An 18,152-nucleotide genomic window follows, 5' to 3' on the forward strand; every position below is an offset into this window, starting at 1 on the left:
TTTTGTGTTCACTCTTATATGACTGTGGATACTCTATACCTACATGCAGTTCAGTCCAAACAGCTTCTAAAAGTTGATTTTGCATGATAAGGGCCCTTTAAAGATTTTTACTTGCATCTGCCTTTCTAATCATCTTTTTTGTTTCATTGTACACAGACATAGAAAAAGGCATCAATTCAGTTCTACTAGATATCTATTAAATAAAACAACAGAAGAGCAGCTTTACATTGTTTGGGTGTTGTCTATATCACTGTGTAGCATTAATAAAGCATACAGTATATTCAAAAAACCAAAGGTGGCACTCAACACACCCATTCACACAAAGATAAATATTCTTTACATACAGTAGATTAAATTAGGCCTAACATATTTGGTAAAAATTTGAGTTTAGCAAGCTCTGCATATTCTGTGTTACGACTAAGACCTAAACATTCACTCAAATCCCCTCAATCTGGCTTTGCAGGTCTATCTTTGGGTATTTTAGCAAGTCTTCAAATGTTAGCTTGCACTTCTGAGAGCAAACATGAATTTCTTTTTCACCCACATCTCAACTATTGGTCATGTAGGTTTGCACTCTGTGACATTAGGAAAATTCTTGTCAGGATATACAGCACATATTTGTTTAAACAGACAGTTAACCATAGCTTTTAAGTGTCAAGGGTGTTTTCTGTTTATGTTTCCATTTTAAATTTAATTATGGGATCTTGATCTCTGTTCCAACAACATTTGATGTTGAAAAGTCGCTTTTGTTGACTTGACTTTTTTTTTTGGTTTTCTATCTATATTTTGTGCAAAAACAAAATGTACAGAAAAATGTTCATAAAATAGCAGAAATACTAAGCTCATTTTTGTAGTGGGATTTACACGATCAACCTAGTCAAGAAGACATTGTTTAAAACTAAAATACTAAAAAAAGTCGCATTTTGAACAGTGAAAGTTCAAAACAGAGATCAAGGCCCTTTAATGCATTTTTTTCAGTTTAAATAAACAGAAACCCACAAATCAAGAGCTATTCAAAACGTTTTTTTATTTTTATTTTACATTCATTCCTTTTCCTTCTTCTTAGTCCCTTATTTATCTGGAGTCCCAACAGCAGAATGAACCGCTAACTATTCCAGCATATGTTTTACGCAGCAGGTTCCCTTCCAACCGCAACCCAGTACTGGGAAACACCCATACTACTCACATTCACACACACTCTTACACTACGGCTAATTTAGTTTGTTCAATTCACCTATACCGCATGTCTTTAGACTGTGAAGGAAACTCACAGCACCCAGAGGAAATTCATGCAAACACTGGGAGAACATGCAAACTCCACTCAGAAAAAAACAACTAATCCAGCCAGGACTCGAACAGGCGGCCTTCTTGCTGTGAGACGACTTACCACTCAACCACCGTGCTGCCTAATTTTTAAATATTGACAAACAATTTTTTTTTTACATTGCAGGCCCATATTCAAAATCAATGACTAAGCATATGCAGAAGATGGTGACTCCATGTTAGGTCTTCAGTTAGCCAAAAACAAAAATATATACACACTCTGCTCAGCATCCTGAAATAAAATACTTAACACAAATATTATATTTCTGCATTTTATACTTCTCATTTCCTAATCTGGAGCGCAGTTCCCAAACGAAACAAAAAATGGACTGCATGATATTCTGATCAAAGTTATATTTTAGCCCAGATGTTGTTTTTAGGTAAAATTGAGGTTGTTCGTGAATTTTCAAATTTCAGTTTTGAGTACATTGATAATGACACAACCTGCATCAATGGCCTACAGTACTTTTGGTAATTGCACTCCAGATAACCTGACTAACTTGCCATTGTCTGTCTCTTTGACTAATTATTTATTAGCGTTCCTCTTTTGTAACTCGATTATATATAAACTATAAATTATACCTGAGAATGTAAACATTACAAATACCTCTCCAAGATATTTATTCTGCTGGTTGATATTGCAGATTTGTTACAACACTGAATAGGTTAGGTTGATTGAACTGACTCCATCATCAAGAAAAAAATCTGTGATCACAGGAAGGATTCAGCCTGTGAAATGGAAAGCCTTCAGGTTATTTTACAGATCGCATGGCCTGTCAAGACAATAATTAAATTCAAAGTCAAATTTCTAACAGCTAATTAAACACATTAAGCTAAATCTAACTTTTGGATTCTTGAATGTGTGTTACTCATGATGAACATTCTCTTAAAGTTATTTTCAGCAACATTTTCAGTAATTAGTCAAATTGATTTATTTATTTTTATTTTTATTTATATATTTGGCTATATGAATGTGGAAAAACATTGTTTTATATGTTCATCCCTTTTATAGAACAATAAAACAATAACTTAATACACAAACAAAACCATGTATTTTAAGGGTGTATATTATTTATTAGTTAATATTTTGTATTATTATTATTATTTAGTATTTTGTTTAGTGTTTTAATAGGTAATTTAGATAGATCATTCAGTGTTTATTTCCCCAAATTTAGTGATAAATTAAGCTTTTTTAAAACTTGGAAATCTTTTATGCATTTATTTTTTTTTTTCACTATATAAATGTGGAAACAACATTGTTCCGGAGACATTCATAACTTAGAGAAGGATAGTTTTTTTTCCCTCAAATTCAGTGTCAAATTAAACTTTTTTTCAAACCTGGAAACATATTTATTTATTTATTTATTTATTTATTTATTTATTTATTTATTTATTTAGCTCTACGAACGTGAAACAACATCGTTCTGGAGATAACTTTTAGAGAACAATAAAACAACAGCAACTTAATACACAAACTGGAGTGAAATTGTATTTTAATGGAGTTTATTATTTATTAGTTAATATTTTGTTTTGTATTTGTATTTTAATAGAGCTTATTTCCCCACATATATTGTCAAATTAAACTTATTTAAACTTGGAAACCTCTTTTTTTATTTATTATTTTTAGCGATAGTTCTGCAGATGGCATAACTTTGATAGAACAATAAAACAATGGCAACTTAGTACACAAATAAACTGTGTGAGTGTGAAGGTGTATTTTAAGAGAGTTTATTTCTAAAAGTCCACAGGGGCAGAATTGCTCATGGTTAAAGAAATACCCTTATAGGAAACAAACAAACAGCAGCAATTTATTCTTTGCAACATGGCTTTGTTTGTGTTGTAACATACGTGCTGTTTCATCAATAAAGGTGCTGTACCACACCAGACCCCTGGGACTGTGTATGGCGTCTAGTGATGAAGTGCAGAGTCACTCTGGCTTGTGCCTGTGCATATACAACTCATAAAGTGGGTCAGGGGTTCTCCACTGATTTTCAGTCTGCAAGCGCTGTTTTGAAAGGCAATGTCTGCCTCCCCTTTGTGTAAAATATCACCAATGCATACAAAGAAGTGCAGGTCAAAAGCTTTGTTTTTCATTTGTTTCAAGTGTGCATCAGAGTTTTTAAGAACAAATGCTTAATCAAAAAAAATAAAAAAATGAAGAGAATTTTATAACAGTTATTAAAAATTAAAAGCACATATCCAGTGTTTTGCCCTGCCCAATAGTTCAATAAACTGTCATGAAATGTCACTTTACTCTCTTTCAAAGGCTTATTGAAATCCTCTGTCCTTACATATCAAACAGACTTTTTGCAATGCCAAGAACATATGTTGGTTTGCTTTATGCAGTGAATGTAAGGAAAGCTCATATATCATCATATATCTTCACCTAATCATCCATTAATGTAATGTCTAGTGGCATTATTCCAGTTAATGTGTTTTTTTCCCCGACAAGCTCTGTCTTTGCATTCATTAACCAAACCTGAGGCTGTTTAACCCGATCACGTATGTTTAGACAGTAAAGTTCAAATGCCATAGGGATTGCTTTGATATCCCTAAAAAATTCTGGAGTGAGATATGAATAATGTATAGTCACAGCACACTGCATATATTTGCATGACAGGAGCATTTCTGATTTATCCTGCCATCCATCACATAATCCTCAACGCAACACAACATTTTTGATTTAACTTTTTAAATTTTCTTCTGTTTATTTTGGCAGAGATCTCCGGGAACTCTGAAGACATTCCTCTGGTGCGCTGGCGACAGCAGTGGTTGGAAAATGGCACTTTGCTTTTCCACATTCACCATCAGGACGGCAGTCAGAACTTGCCTGGTCCGGCGGCCACTGCTTACCCTGCTAGTGACTCTGCTGAAGAGGAGCTGCGCATTCTGCACATTTCTGTCATGGTATGTAGTCTATACTGAGTTTGAGTGACTGATGTTTTATTCTATTAATAATCCTTTACTATTTATTGATGTATATTAATCCCGTTAATAAACAAATTCTTCCAAAAAAGGCAAAGGTTGATAAAAAAGAGATAGAGATCTGTTCAAATAAGAATAATAATTACTCTACTGTAACCACTAGCTTGCATGGTTTGGGATCGGTAGAGCTACCCATCGATGAATTTGCTCTTCAGTGTTTGGACTCTCAGTAATGATTTTAAACCACACTGAACTGAGCTAAACTGAAATGAACTTAAACACTAAAAACTGAAGTACTCTGTTCCAATTACTATGACCATTTATGTAAAGCTCCTTATGCTATACAAATAAAGCTGAATTTAATTGGGTTGAACAAAGATAGCAATGGACCCTTTTTACATTTTTAGGTTTCTCAGTAATAGATGTCGTGATAGTTGGGTAAACTTAGAGTGCAAAGAATGGGAGAGTACAATAAATGTATATGTATTTTTTGCAATACTGTTTGCTCAAATTATTAAGAAAAACCTCAGCAATAGTATTATCAAGGCATTCAGAAAATGGAAAAAATGTGTGACTGATAACATTATTCGTAAATACATATAAATTGACATACTTAAAAAAAAAATTCTAACTATTAAAAGCTTTCAAGGATTTAAGATGCTGATGGCCGTTAAACGTGTGAAAAGGGTACATGACTATATTAGCATCTACACTAATGGGTGAAAACCTCCTGTTTATTTTTATTGTGTGCTGTAGTTCATCATCTGTTCCTTAAAATGTGAGAACTTGGATTCTGATGGTTGTTCAGATTTGTGTTGTATGTCAGCTGAAAAAAACGAAAGGAACTCTGTGACTTTATCTTCTCTGTGCTATTATCATTATGCCCAGGGGTGTCCAAACCCGGTCCTGGAGGGCTGGTGTCCTGCATATTTTCAACCCCAATTTAACACACCTGAACCAGCTAATCAAGTTCTTTCTAGGTTTACTAGAAACTTCTAAGCAGGTGTGTTGAAGGATGTTGGAGCAAAACCATGCAGGACACCGGCCCTCCAGGACAGAGTTTGGGCAACCTTACCGTGTTAGTTTACTCCAAAAAGGAAAATTCTGTCATCATTTACTTAACATTATATAATTCCAAACTTACTAGTCATTTGTTCATCTCTTTTAAAATCAAATACGAAAAAAAAAGTATATTAATCTAAAACTTCAGTGCAGTCCATACAAACTGAATTAAATCAAGTTTTCTGAAGAGATACGATTGCTTTACTCTCCAACAAAATGCTGTGTTAGTTCAATCACAATTTGGATCAAATATAGACAAAACCAAACGTTGGGTTAAAAAAATGATATGTGAGTGTATAAACTGATTTAATTTGGCCTTTTATTCTCACATAAACACTGAACAAAGTTCAAAGCATTCAGAATTGTATATGAAGCTCATGCGTGTTTGCTTGATGTGTTAGAATTAGTGAGGTTCATTGTTGCATTTCATGTCAGTATGTGTTAAGCATTTGTGAGGTGTCTTGTCTGCAATGGCCAATGTTTATATGTTAAAGCCAAGGATCATGATAATCATGTCTCTTCAGAAGTATTTAACAAAATTTAAGAACTATTGATTTATCTCTTTACGGATCTTTTGAAGCTTCAGAGAAACAACACTTTGAGCATGTGGATTCAACACTTTTTCCCATTTAGAGTGTATCTCACTCTCACTTTTACATTTTCAATATTTTATCATATCAATATCTTAAGTCTAATTTCATACCTCAAATTTAAATACAGACAATTTAATAATAATTTCACACTACTGAATAAGTTGGGAAAATAACAGCTTTATTGGAAATGACATGCAATAAAAGCATTATTTATCTTTTTTTTCCCCCTGCTCCACACATTTTTTTTCACATTTTATCACATCAGTCATCTTAATTGACGGTGTTGTCTCCTTGGTAACTGACAGCACTATTGTTTTTCATTTGTTCTGGGCTTGCAGTAATTATGCTAAGTGTTAGTCATGTTGGAAATTTTTATTTTTATTTTAGGACAGTAATTTAAGTAATCAATTTCACACAATAAATATATCACTCTTGGTTGATATTGGTATTATTATTTTGTCATTATTTGTATGATGGTTTTTAGATTGAAACCAGATTGTGACTAGAGTAAAACATTCACTGATAGGAATATGTACAGCAGAAGTCAGAATTATTAGCCTGCCTTTGTATTTTTTCTTTTTTTTTCTTTTTTTAATATTTCTCAAAAGATGTGGATCAGAGAAGGGATATTTTCACAGTATATCTGAAAATGTTTTTTTTTTCTTCTGCAGAAAGTCTTTATTGTTTTATCTCGGCTAAAATAAAAACAGTTTTTAATTTTTTAATCACCATTTTAAGGACAACATTTTAAGCATCTTTAAGCCATTTTTTTCGATGGACAACAGAACAAATCATCGTTATACAATAACTTGTTTAATTACCCTAACCTGCCTAGTTAACCTAATTAACCGAGTTAAGCCTTTAAATGTCACTTTAAGCTGTATAGAAGTGTATTGAAAAATATCTAGTGAAATATTATTTACTGTCATCATGGCAAAGATAAAATAAATTGGTTATTAGGGATGAGTTATTGAAACTGTTATTTTTAGAAATGTGTTTGAAAAAGAATCTGCTCTTCATTAAACAGAAATTGGGAAAAAAATTAAACAAGCGGGCTAAAAATTCAGGGAGGCTTATAATTCTGACTTCAAATGTATGAATGAAATCATTTGAAAACTAGAAAAAAAAAATTATGAAGGCCTGCCAAAAAGTTTCTAAAAGTTTAAAACCAAAACAGCTTAATGCTGTGTTCACACCAGACGTGGATGGAGCATCAAGCGTGAGTTATTTATATGTTAAGTCAATGTAAAGATGCAAATACACATCCTGCGGCACGGTTGACACAAATTATGAAATTTGCGCGAATGAAGCAGTGCGAGTTGAGCACTTTGTGCGTTGAATCGCTCAAGTTGGAAAATCTAAGCTTGCTCTTGTAGAGAAGTCAGTAAGACAAAGTGCCTGTTGTTTGTGTCCCGGGGGGAAATCCTCTTGCCGACACCAGACAACAGTTCATCAAACTACACTCGGCTCAGTCCGAAGCACCACTGAAAGCCTCCATCCTCCAGGTGTATTTTCAGAACTCACAAAGTTGGGTACACTACTGAAAGGATCTAGTAAACTCTGCGCCGAATGAAACCACGCTGTTTTTCAGCCTTCATAAAGCACAGGTACTATTTTAATAAAATCCATGTTAGCCATTTAGCATCGAAGCTAGAGTCACTGGGCAGACACAAGCCCTGCCCATGATGCTATAGACACAAATCTGTGTCTGTTGTGAAATGAATTTGACGTCTGAATGAAATTAATTTTACACTGGAATGAAGCGAGCAAGCTCAAAGTGTTCACGCGTCTATTTATGTGCGAATAGTGCGATTTATCTGCACATGCCACATCTGGTGTGAACACAGCATAAAAGTGTTTGTAGAATCATTCATTCATTCATTCATTTTTTGTTTGGCTTAGTCCCTTTATTAATCTGGGGTCACCACAGCGGAATGAACCGCCAACTTATCCAGCACATGTTTTACACAGCAGATGCCTTTTCAGCTGCAACCCATCTCTGGGAAAGTTTGCAGAATCAACAAAAATAAACTGAGTCCATGGGACCAAATAGCATTTAAATTAGCATCTAAATAGCAGGACTAAAATACATTTAAAAATAAATTTTAATTACATAAAATTGTAAAATATAATATTTTTTATTAGCTGTAAAATTATTGTTGTTTTAATCTGTAAACTAATATTATAATGCTTCATTTTTTTCTGTGGCGACCTGCTGTAACAGATTCTGTGAGACCTGAGCCAGTGGAGAGATATTACACAGATTAAAGAGGCTGGAGTTGTGTGTGAGATGAAAGAGAAGATAATGTTTGTTCGGATTCAGTCAATTAGCGGTTCCGCCTCCTGGCTTCACGGTTCTCCTCTCTCAGATCATTATACTACTGTCATCCCAGAAGTAGTTCCCCCTTTAGAACAATTGGAGCGAAGACTCTTCAGGGCATACGGATTTTAAAAGCTTTTAAAACACACTCAGTATAATTAGTGGAAAATCCATATTTGTAAATCGTCACGCTGAACAGCAGTGGGGATTGTATGGGGCAGAGTTAGCGGTGACTAGCGATGTAGCTTAGATGAATGGAGACCTCTGAACGCAGGTTGGATGAATGAGTTGTTTGTGTTATTCAAGTGTTGGGTATGCAAACATTTTAATAGGAAATGCACAAATGGCTCATTATTTCTATATAAAGCAAAAGGGACATATGGATGCTCCAAGCTTTGCTGGATTTACTCTGCTGCTTGAATTTCAAATCCTGTAATTGCACATTAGAGCAGTATGGCAGTTGTTTCGGATGGTTAGTTGAATCTGTGTGTAAAGCCACTGATTACTGAAAGATCCCTGTCAGAATATGATTCCTGCAAGCTCTTGGAAGCCTCCTCTATTGAGCGAACCCTGCATGATCTCTCAGAAGCTGAAGAATATTGCATAGCTCCTATCTCAAACACAGCCTCTGACATTGATATCCACACAAAGATAGCTATTAGTATTCTAAAGGCAACACGCAGGAAGTCAGCAGATGATTCAGCCTCATTGAGGAGAGCAATGGGATCCAAACTATTTTCTTTTCTCAGAGCATTATGCTTGTTTCGTGAAGGACAGCACGGTATTTAGGCATAAACAGGGCTGTGTGTTTGATGGCTGTGAACCGTGAAGTGCTTAAAGATTGGATGTGGGTCATTAATTACTTAATAATTCGTACAATAGATGCACAAACAAGATTGAGTGTGCAAACACTGCATGATTGAGAAACCAATGCCGTTAAAGGGAGACTTTTCAACCAAAAATGTGAGTGACATTTCTTTCCTTTAGAAGAACATTACAGTTTTAAGCTTAAAATGTTAGCTCTTGGTGATTGCACCAAGATTGCAAGACAATGGCGATCTGTTTCTTTAAGGGTCAGAAATCATATACAAGTATATATAAAACAATCTATTTATTAACTTTTAGTAATGGAGGCCAGCAAGCAAAAGTGCTGTGCAGGTAAACCTCACTCCTCTGACCTCAAAAGGTGCTCTAGTGACAGACGCTAGAGGCCATGGTCTTTACCCTCCTTGTTAGGGCAACCGACTCCCATGCAAAGAATCGCCAGTTTGATCCCAGTTCAGCGTGAGTTGGAGATAGTAAGACCGGTAATTTGATGGGAGTGAGATTTAGGGGGTGAGTGTAACTGAGGCCAGCTAGTGAAGTGCTAAGGAGGTAAACCTTACTCCTCTGACTTCTAAAGGTGCTCTAGCGACAGACGCTAGAGGTCATGGTCTTTAGCCTCCTTGTTAGAGCAACTGACTCCCTTGCAAAGAATAGCTGCATCGATCTTAGCTCAGTGTGAGATGGGGGCAGTAAGACCGGTAGGTTACACTTGATGACTCATCTCGGATGGGAGTGATGTTCGGGGGGGTGAGTGTAACTGAGGCTAGCTAGCGAAGTGCTAAGGAGGTAAACCTCACTCCTCTGAGCTCTATAGGTGCTCTAGTTACAGACGCTAGAGGCCATTGTCTTTAGTCTCCTTGTTAGAGCAACTGACTCCTATACAAAGAATCACTGGTTCGATCCCAGCTCAGCATGGGTTGTGTGCAGTACTACTGGTGGATCACACTTGGATCTTGCCTTGAGTTGTGAAGTAAAATGTATTATTATTTACAGCAAATTTGTAATCGATAAGCTAAAACAAAGATGGACAGTCATAATATTAGTTGGGGATAAGTTGATACAAATAGGTTTAAAAACCTTTTACTACTGTACTTTGTTCACACCATTATTTGTGTGTGTGTGTGTGTGTGTGTGTGTGTGTGTGTGTTTGTGTGTGTGTGTGTGTGTGTGTGTGTGTGTGTGTGTGTGTGTGTGTGTGTGTGTGTGTGTGAATTGAATCTTTATGTGTACACAGCATGAAATAAAATACAAAATATAAAATGTTAAACTTTATGCAAGTTTTACAAATATTTTAGTGAAATACATTGTATTTCGGCTTTAGTTGCCAAAGCAAAATCTAATTTTTATTTTATTTATATTCATATTAAATAGCTAAAATTGAAATAAATATAAATGTTTATATAATAAAAAATACAAGATATAAAGACTAAACTATCTCAGTAATATATATTTTTGTATATTTATTATTTATAAATTTGTAGAGTCTATAACTTTTTTATTATTTGCATATTACTTGTAGTTTTGTTTTTTATTGTTCTACAATTCTTTTTAAGAACAAAAATGACTTAAATTGTAAGAATATATCTGATTCATCAAGTTAAAACAATATTAATATAATGTTTTAAAATTTGGTTTAAATAGATACATAAAAAATGTGTGTGTGTGTGTGTGTGTATATATATATATATATATATATATATATATATATATATATATATATATATATATATATATATATATATATATATATATATAATGCATTATAACATTAGTTACATGTTGATAAGGGCTCTCATAAACCTTTAATCTTAAAACATCAATGGAACTGAAAGACAGAGGAGATCTAGCCTTGTTAGATTAGCTGCTGTTGTCCTCTGATATTGTTCTTGCTCCAACTTTCTCAGGACACCGTTCAAAGGCAGAAAAGTGATTGATCATTTCTATTTTAAAAATCGGAGCAAAACAGGTCATAGCTGCATTGCTGTACATGGCTTGACACTTTCTGAATGCAAAATTATCAGATGACCTTGAATCCACAACTTACTCTCAAAAACACACCAACATGAACATATTCAAATTGCGCAGGGTGCAAAATTGCTTTCAACGTCTCCAGATTATAATTTATTTGCCAAAACCCTTTTCACACGTCTCAGCCAATAGTTTAGCCATTTTTATTCTTCTTTTTCTTTCTCGGAGCACAGACTGTGTTATTGCAAGGTAGGAGAGAAGTGGGAGTTTTCCACTGGTGGTGCAGTTTCTGTGACAGATGGTACCTACGCCGCGTCCCCTTCTGGCTGTGACTCATCTCGGCCGGAGGGCAAGCTCCTAAACCTAGTACCCCCTAAAATCATGTCACTTCCTTGAGTGCTTTGCAGCGATGCCAGTCCCAAAGAGAGCAAGCCGCCAGTGTAGACACCTGTCACCAGTCCATGTCTATTGTGGGCCATACGTGGCGGTCCTCAGGCCAGCTGGGGCTTTTTCCCCAGCTCAGTGGTGCGCGGTGGTCGTTCTGCGCCAAGCTCGCAGTCTCACCATGATAGTTTAGGGTTTGCGGATGGATAAACTCTCGTCAAATGTGCCTTGATGAAAGCCCAGCTGTGCTGTCATTTTTGACTATGATGAGGCTTTTTCTTCTTTTTTAACCACCTATTCTTCGCCCCCCTATCTCCAGCTGTTATCGCAAAGGCCACACTGTAAATTGAAAATGTTTTTGTCCATCTCAGGTTATTATTCTTCCCTTTAGGGGTTAATGTGTAACCTATTGAAAGCAGCAGTGGCTCGCTTACCCAAGCTGTCGTTGGGCATCTGTAATAGATGAGCAATTGACTCAACTGTAGGGGGAGTTTGTGGCAAGCTGTTTCAACGAATAAGCCATACTAGTAGATTTTTCATGCTAGTACTGTACATACTTTATATATTTTCAATAAGAACTAGTACTTATTCATTTGCAGCTATTAGTGGCTTTTCATGATAAAGTTTATTTATTACATGTTCTTATTTATCAGATACTAATGATTATTCAATAGAAAATTTTACTTATTAATTTGTATGCATTTATTAGATCAGGGGTTTCCAACACCAGGGTCATTACCCAGTACCGGTTCATGAGAGTTGCTACCATGCAGCAAGAACTCAAAATTTCTCTACACTTAATCCAAATTTATTGAAGTTGATTTTATTTTATTTATTTATTTTTTGTTTCAAACTGAAAAATCAATTACATCAAAACAATTATTTAAACAAAATACATTTCAACATTGTGGAAATGGAGCAGGATGAAGCACAAGCGTATAATTTTCCCCACCCCATTACCACAACATATCTGCTTTGTTTGTATAATCATGCAAAATCATTGTTTGTAGAGCAAGTAATTTGACCGTTTTCTGCGGTTTATAGCTGAATCGGTAGTTCTAAAACAATTGCAAAAAAACGAGCACACTTCCACATTGAAAAATAAGTTCAATATGTTTTACACTTTTTGACATTTTCCTTATTTTTACAATCATCTCTATTAATCATTATATTTCTTTAATAATAAGTATTTATACAACCTTTTACATTAGTTAATATCCTGACATTGTTTGAGAATCTTTTCCAGGCTGTTCCAATATGTCACACAACACACAGACATACACACATTTTTTAAAGTGTTTTGTATTGTACATGAGGATGGCGTCATGGTGGTGTGGGTAGCATGATAGCCTCACAGCAAGAAGATCACTGGTTTGAGCCCCGGCTGGGTCAGTTGGCATTTCTGTGTGGAGTTTGCATATTCTCCCTGTGTTCGTGTGGGTTTCCTCCGGGTGCTCCGGTTTCCCACACAAGACATGTTGTAAGGTAAATGAAATAAGCTAAATTCTCCATGGTGTATGTGTTTGAATTAATTTCTGAAAGGGCATCCGCTGTGTAAACATATGCTGGATAAGTTGGCGTTTCATTGCGCTGTGGTGACTCAAGATTAATAAAGCGACTAAGCCGAAAAGGAAATGAATGAATGAATAAATGAATGAATGTACATCAGGATCGTAAATTAGATTTATATGTATTCCCCCAAATTTCAACACAATAACTCATATGGCAACATAAGTGTGTTAAATAATACATACATTGATTTATTGTCCAAGATAAATCTTGCTTTATACACTATTGCTACAGTTTTTAGTTTGTACGAATATCAATTGAATAAGTGTCTATTTAAGAAGTATTAGTATCAAGTGAATTGCAAGTATTATTCTCTAATTAAAAAAAATACTGAAATCTAGTTACTTTCAATGTCTTAGTTATTAGTTACTAGTACTGTACCTAAAAATATAGTACACACAAAAATTTTCAGGATTGTCATAACCGAACAATAGGTTTGTCATTTTATTTTTTTTTTACAGTAGTATTTATTAATTACGAACAAGTATGTAATGAATAATCAAAAGTAACTAAAGAATAAGCACAACAATCAACAATTAAAGACGCTAATGTCTAAAAAAAATTGTGATGAACATAGATAGTATGTTTTAGCACTAGAACTGCTTGGAGTTGTTATATACCTAAAACTGCCAGTGTGGGTAAATTTTACCTATGAATTCTGTTTAGAAAGGGCTAAAAAAAAAAAACAATATTTCGCTGTATTATGCCACTATGTTAACAAAGGTATGTCTGTAGTCATGAAATGATTGTCTTGTCATCAATTATATTTTTGTTCTGTTGTTTTGCTTGTATTTTCACTTTCATATCAATAGGCTATAAGCTAAACAAGTCTGCTGAGATTTAGAAATGAATATATATATATATATATATATATATATATATATATATATATATATATATATATATATATATATATATTTGTGATGTAAAAATATAATGAAATGTTGTAAATCATATGTTAAGACAACCTATGTTATTTAAACTACTAAAATAGCCAACAGAATCTCACTGCAATATGTAACTTTAATTTTAAGTTAGTGGCTAATTTGTATGAATTCATACAATCTATACAAGGCCCAGGGTTGGGTGCGGCTTCTTTTTGAAATTGTACATTTTTTGTACAACTGAACTCGTATGAATTAAATCACTAAACAGACAAAACATAAAATACTGAAATATCTTCATAAAATCAGGCTAAAATAGCTTGTAGACAATAAAGAACAATAGTTTACCACACTGCAAATGGTAATGACAAATTCAATGACAAGTACAAGTGCACAGCCTGACTTAATTGATAACTTTTTTTTTTCTTTCATAAAATGTATGGTTTAAATAAGAGAACAACACCAATACTGTTTGAACATTCACGAGTAGGCTAAAGCATCTGAATTTGATCTTGAAAGCTCTTGATGGCTGTCAGAGATGTCTGATACTGAGGTGACCCAGCTGGACCCATCACTTATTTGCTATCATAAAACTCTCCATCATTCATAGTGTTTTGTGCTTTTACTACCTCTAGAAATCACCCTATTACTAACTGTGACTTTATTTGTTTAATTATTTATTCATGGTAAAGACTAACTGAGTGAGTAAAAGGTTGCAATGTACAAAATTAAAACATAATGGGTGCATAAATACATACATTATATAGTGAGTAAATCTGACCCGCATTGGTGCTTAAAGGTATAAATGCCTTATTTGTATTATCTGGTTTACTAAACAATTTTAAACATCAGGGAACTGTAAATAAAACAATTAGAATAAAAGTCAGTAACTTGAATGTTTTATTGAAAGTCACTTACGCACAATTGAAAAACAGCAACGGGTAGAATTTATCCCATGGCGGTTCAAGTGTCAAAGATCAAATGTTAATATAGCTTGCCATAAAGGGTGTCTAAACGAACAAGCCACCAAATCCCACCTATAATCAAATACAGCACTTCTCTGCCACTTTAGAAATTTAGCAAGCTTTTTTCCACTTTATTTGTGCTAATATGTTTTCCGAGGTGGCTGTATTCTCAATAGGAATTAATTTCATTTTACGTTATTTTTGTTTAGCTCTAGCTCACTACCTCCAGCCCCCCTCCATTCAGCTTGACATTTTACAAGCTGCAATTTGCACTACTCAGCAAGCCTGAACATCCATAGGCGGCTCCTGACCCCTGTTTCTCCCATTTGCCAGCCTGAAGCTTGTTCCCCAGTGGTTTATCTCTCTGCGGATGGCTGGCTCAGCTGCGCTGTGCCCTTGCGGTGATTTGCACACGCTGGGTGGAAAGACGGGCACCTCGTGTAACACAGTCCTCATTGCATCTATATCACAACACCTGACAGCCATTCTTAATTTGGCAACAGAAACAGATGGTATTGTGTCCTGGATTTAACACAATAGTAGAAGCATTTTTTTTGTCGTTTGAACACAACAATGTTTAAAAATGACTAAAGCTTGAAAGAAAAATATGAGAGATGATAAAATTATCCCCTCAAAATAGGCCATACATTTGATGAAATTTTATAATATAATATAATATTATATAATATTATATAATATTATATTATATTATATTATATTATATTATATTATATTATATTATATTATATTATATTATATTATATTATATTATATTATATTATATTATATACATCAGTTCTGTCTAGTTCTTGAATCTGTTTTCTGATAGCCATGTGATATTCTGCAAATACCAGCACTAGTATAGCCTCTTCACCCTTCACCCTTGTGTATTACTCTGCTCACATACAGCGACAAGCAGAGGACACTACAGTTTGACAAATATTGCTGGTCTTGGACAACATAATGTACTTTTGAGGCTTTTTTAGTTGAGAATGTAGGTGTTTTGATTGCAACTAAGTAGTAAATTTTTTGCTCAGTGTCTATTTTTAAATTTTTATCATTTTGAAGCATCGGATTTAGTTCATCGGCAAACATCAGCCTGTCTGTGCAGACAAAAAAAAGTGACGGCTGATGTTTGGCCACAAGATGGTGACAGACACCGCATAATACTGTAAGTGCTTAGTGGAGAAAAACAGCATTTTCTTAGCGTAAATTTCAAATATGGCTGAACAAATAATTGTAATTAGGTAAGTGACATTTTGAGTCGATCTCTCTGTTTATTGTTTTTTGTAGTGCTGTATTTATACCACAGAAACTAGTAGTTTTTTGCTTTGCTCTGGCCTTTTCGCGGTTAATTATTGTATAATCCTGATTGCAATGTAGATTGTGTCAAAGCAGCTTCACATAAATGGTCATAGTAATTGGAACAGAGTAGTTTCATGTTTCATGTCGTTTAGCCTTATAATCTTAAAATGTGAGCAAAAATAACCTGTTTTCACATCACTTAGATAAAAAGCTAGAGAATCATTCAAAAACTAGCTCTACAGTGACGGTGCAGTAGCAGCAGTTTCCGCTGTTTTGACCATCAGCTGCAGAGTGGCAGAAGAAAATAGTTCCTAGTACAAAAGGGTTTTTGAGACTCTCCGTGTTTGATTTTCTTTTTTATACGCACAATTATGCCATCGAACTGTTGTATAAACGCAATATCCCACAAGTAGCAGTGCGATATGGCTGTATAGTGCCGATATACAGCCCTATCGCACTGTTACTCATGTGATTGTGCTCATATATAAATTGCCTGAGTGTGTGTGTGTGCGTGTGCGTGTGCGTGTGCGTGTGCGTGTGCGTGTGCGTGTGCGTGTGTGTGTGTGTGTGTGTGTGTGTGTGTGTGTGTTTGTGTGAGTGAGTGAGTGTGTGTGTGTGTGTGTGTGTCTGAGTGTGTGTGAGTGAATAAGTGTGTATAGATATTTCCCAGTACTGCAAACATATGTCGGAATAGTTTGCAGTTTATTCCACTGTGGTGACCTTTGAAATAGAGACTAAGCCGAAGGGAAATGAATGAATATATAATATATATTAATTGTATTTTTTTTTTGTTAAGTGATAAGTTGAATCAAAAATATCAGATATAGTTGAATCGCATACTCTCTTTAGATCTTTTAGTGTTGATAAGCCACAGACATCCAGTATTGAATGTCGGTTGAGAGATATATGAGGCTAACGTAATTACAGTATTGATTGAGCTAATGCATCCTTAAGATTTTCAGCTTCCTGTATTATTTCATTGAGAAATATTCCAGTATGATTTCATCACTTTAAGTATTATGAGTAATTTCATCCATCATAAAGGGAATAGTTCATCCAGAAATGAAAATGTGCTGTTAATTTACTTACCACCAGCCATTTAAGATGTACAGTAGGTGATTTTTCCCCTTCTTCTTCTTCTTCTTCTTCTTCTTCTTCTATATTAAAAAAGAGACTTTAGCTATAACTGTGGCCCTCTGTGATTGATACAATGAAAGTCAATTAAAAAAGGAAAAGTGCTTATCATGGTAAAAAAAAAAAAAAAAGGTTAACATTCATTTATTCAATACATTTTTTTTTTTTTCAGCTTAGTCTCTTTATTAATCTGAGGTTGCCACAGCAGAATGAACCACCAGTTTATCCAGCATAGGTTTTACGCAGTGGATTCCCTTTTAGTTGCAACCCATTTTTTCTTCGAAAAAAGAAAAAAAAAAAAATATATATATATATATATATATATATATATATATATATATTTATATATTAGGCAATATGAATGTATGTGGTTAATAATGATACAGTGAACAAAGCAATCCATCTGAGAGAATGTGTCGATATAAAAAAATAAAATTTTTACAAATCCTTTATGCATTCTATTATTTTTCACATTTAAATTTTAAAAGAAATTCACTTAATGACCTCTTGAATTGAGACAGATTCCTGTGGTTTTCCTCCTTTGTTGTTGCAGCAATAATCTGGCTCATGGATTAATGTCTCAGACAATCTTTTATGTTGGTCTGAGCTAATAAATCCAGAATTTACGATGTGATTAAAGCCTTTCTTTGTTTTTTCTTTCTCTCCGTTGCCTATAAAATGGAACATCACACCTTGTGCTGATGTAGCTCTTGGTAAACAGTGCTATTTTTTTTTTCTCCAGCTGAAGAATGCATGTTGAATTTTCCCCTCATCTGGGAATATTAGAAGATAGTGTTTCAGAGAAAACCGGTAGGGTGGCATTAAGTTGGATTCGGAATTGGATAAGAAGAAGAGCTAAAGCAATAAAGCGGAAATCAATTCTTTTCGCATTGGC

The 18,152-nt window shown here is 34.5% G+C and overlaps 1 protein-coding gene across 7 annotated transcripts in view; it reads left to right on the forward strand.

The window, feature by feature from the left end:
- astn1 (astrotactin 1) overlaps window positions 1-18,152 on the forward strand; it is a 414,746-nt gene that overhangs the window by 88,426 nt on the left and 308,168 nt on the right. For all 7 annotated transcript variants that reach the window (XM_087241082.1, XM_087241083.1, XM_087241084.1 and 4 more), the window contains exon 2: window positions 4,043-4,230. In XM_087241082.1, the coding sequence (XP_087097208.1) occupies window positions 4,043-4,230 (188 nt within the window). The remainder of the gene's footprint in view (window positions 1-4,042; window positions 4,231-18,152) is intronic.

The sequence above is a fragment of the Danio rerio genome, chromosome 2, assembly GCF_052040795.2.
Source record: "Danio rerio strain M-AB ecotype USA chromosome 2, GRCz13ab, whole genome shotgun sequence".
Lineage (NCBI taxonomy): Eukaryota > Metazoa > Chordata > Actinopteri > Cypriniformes > Danionidae > Danio > Danio rerio.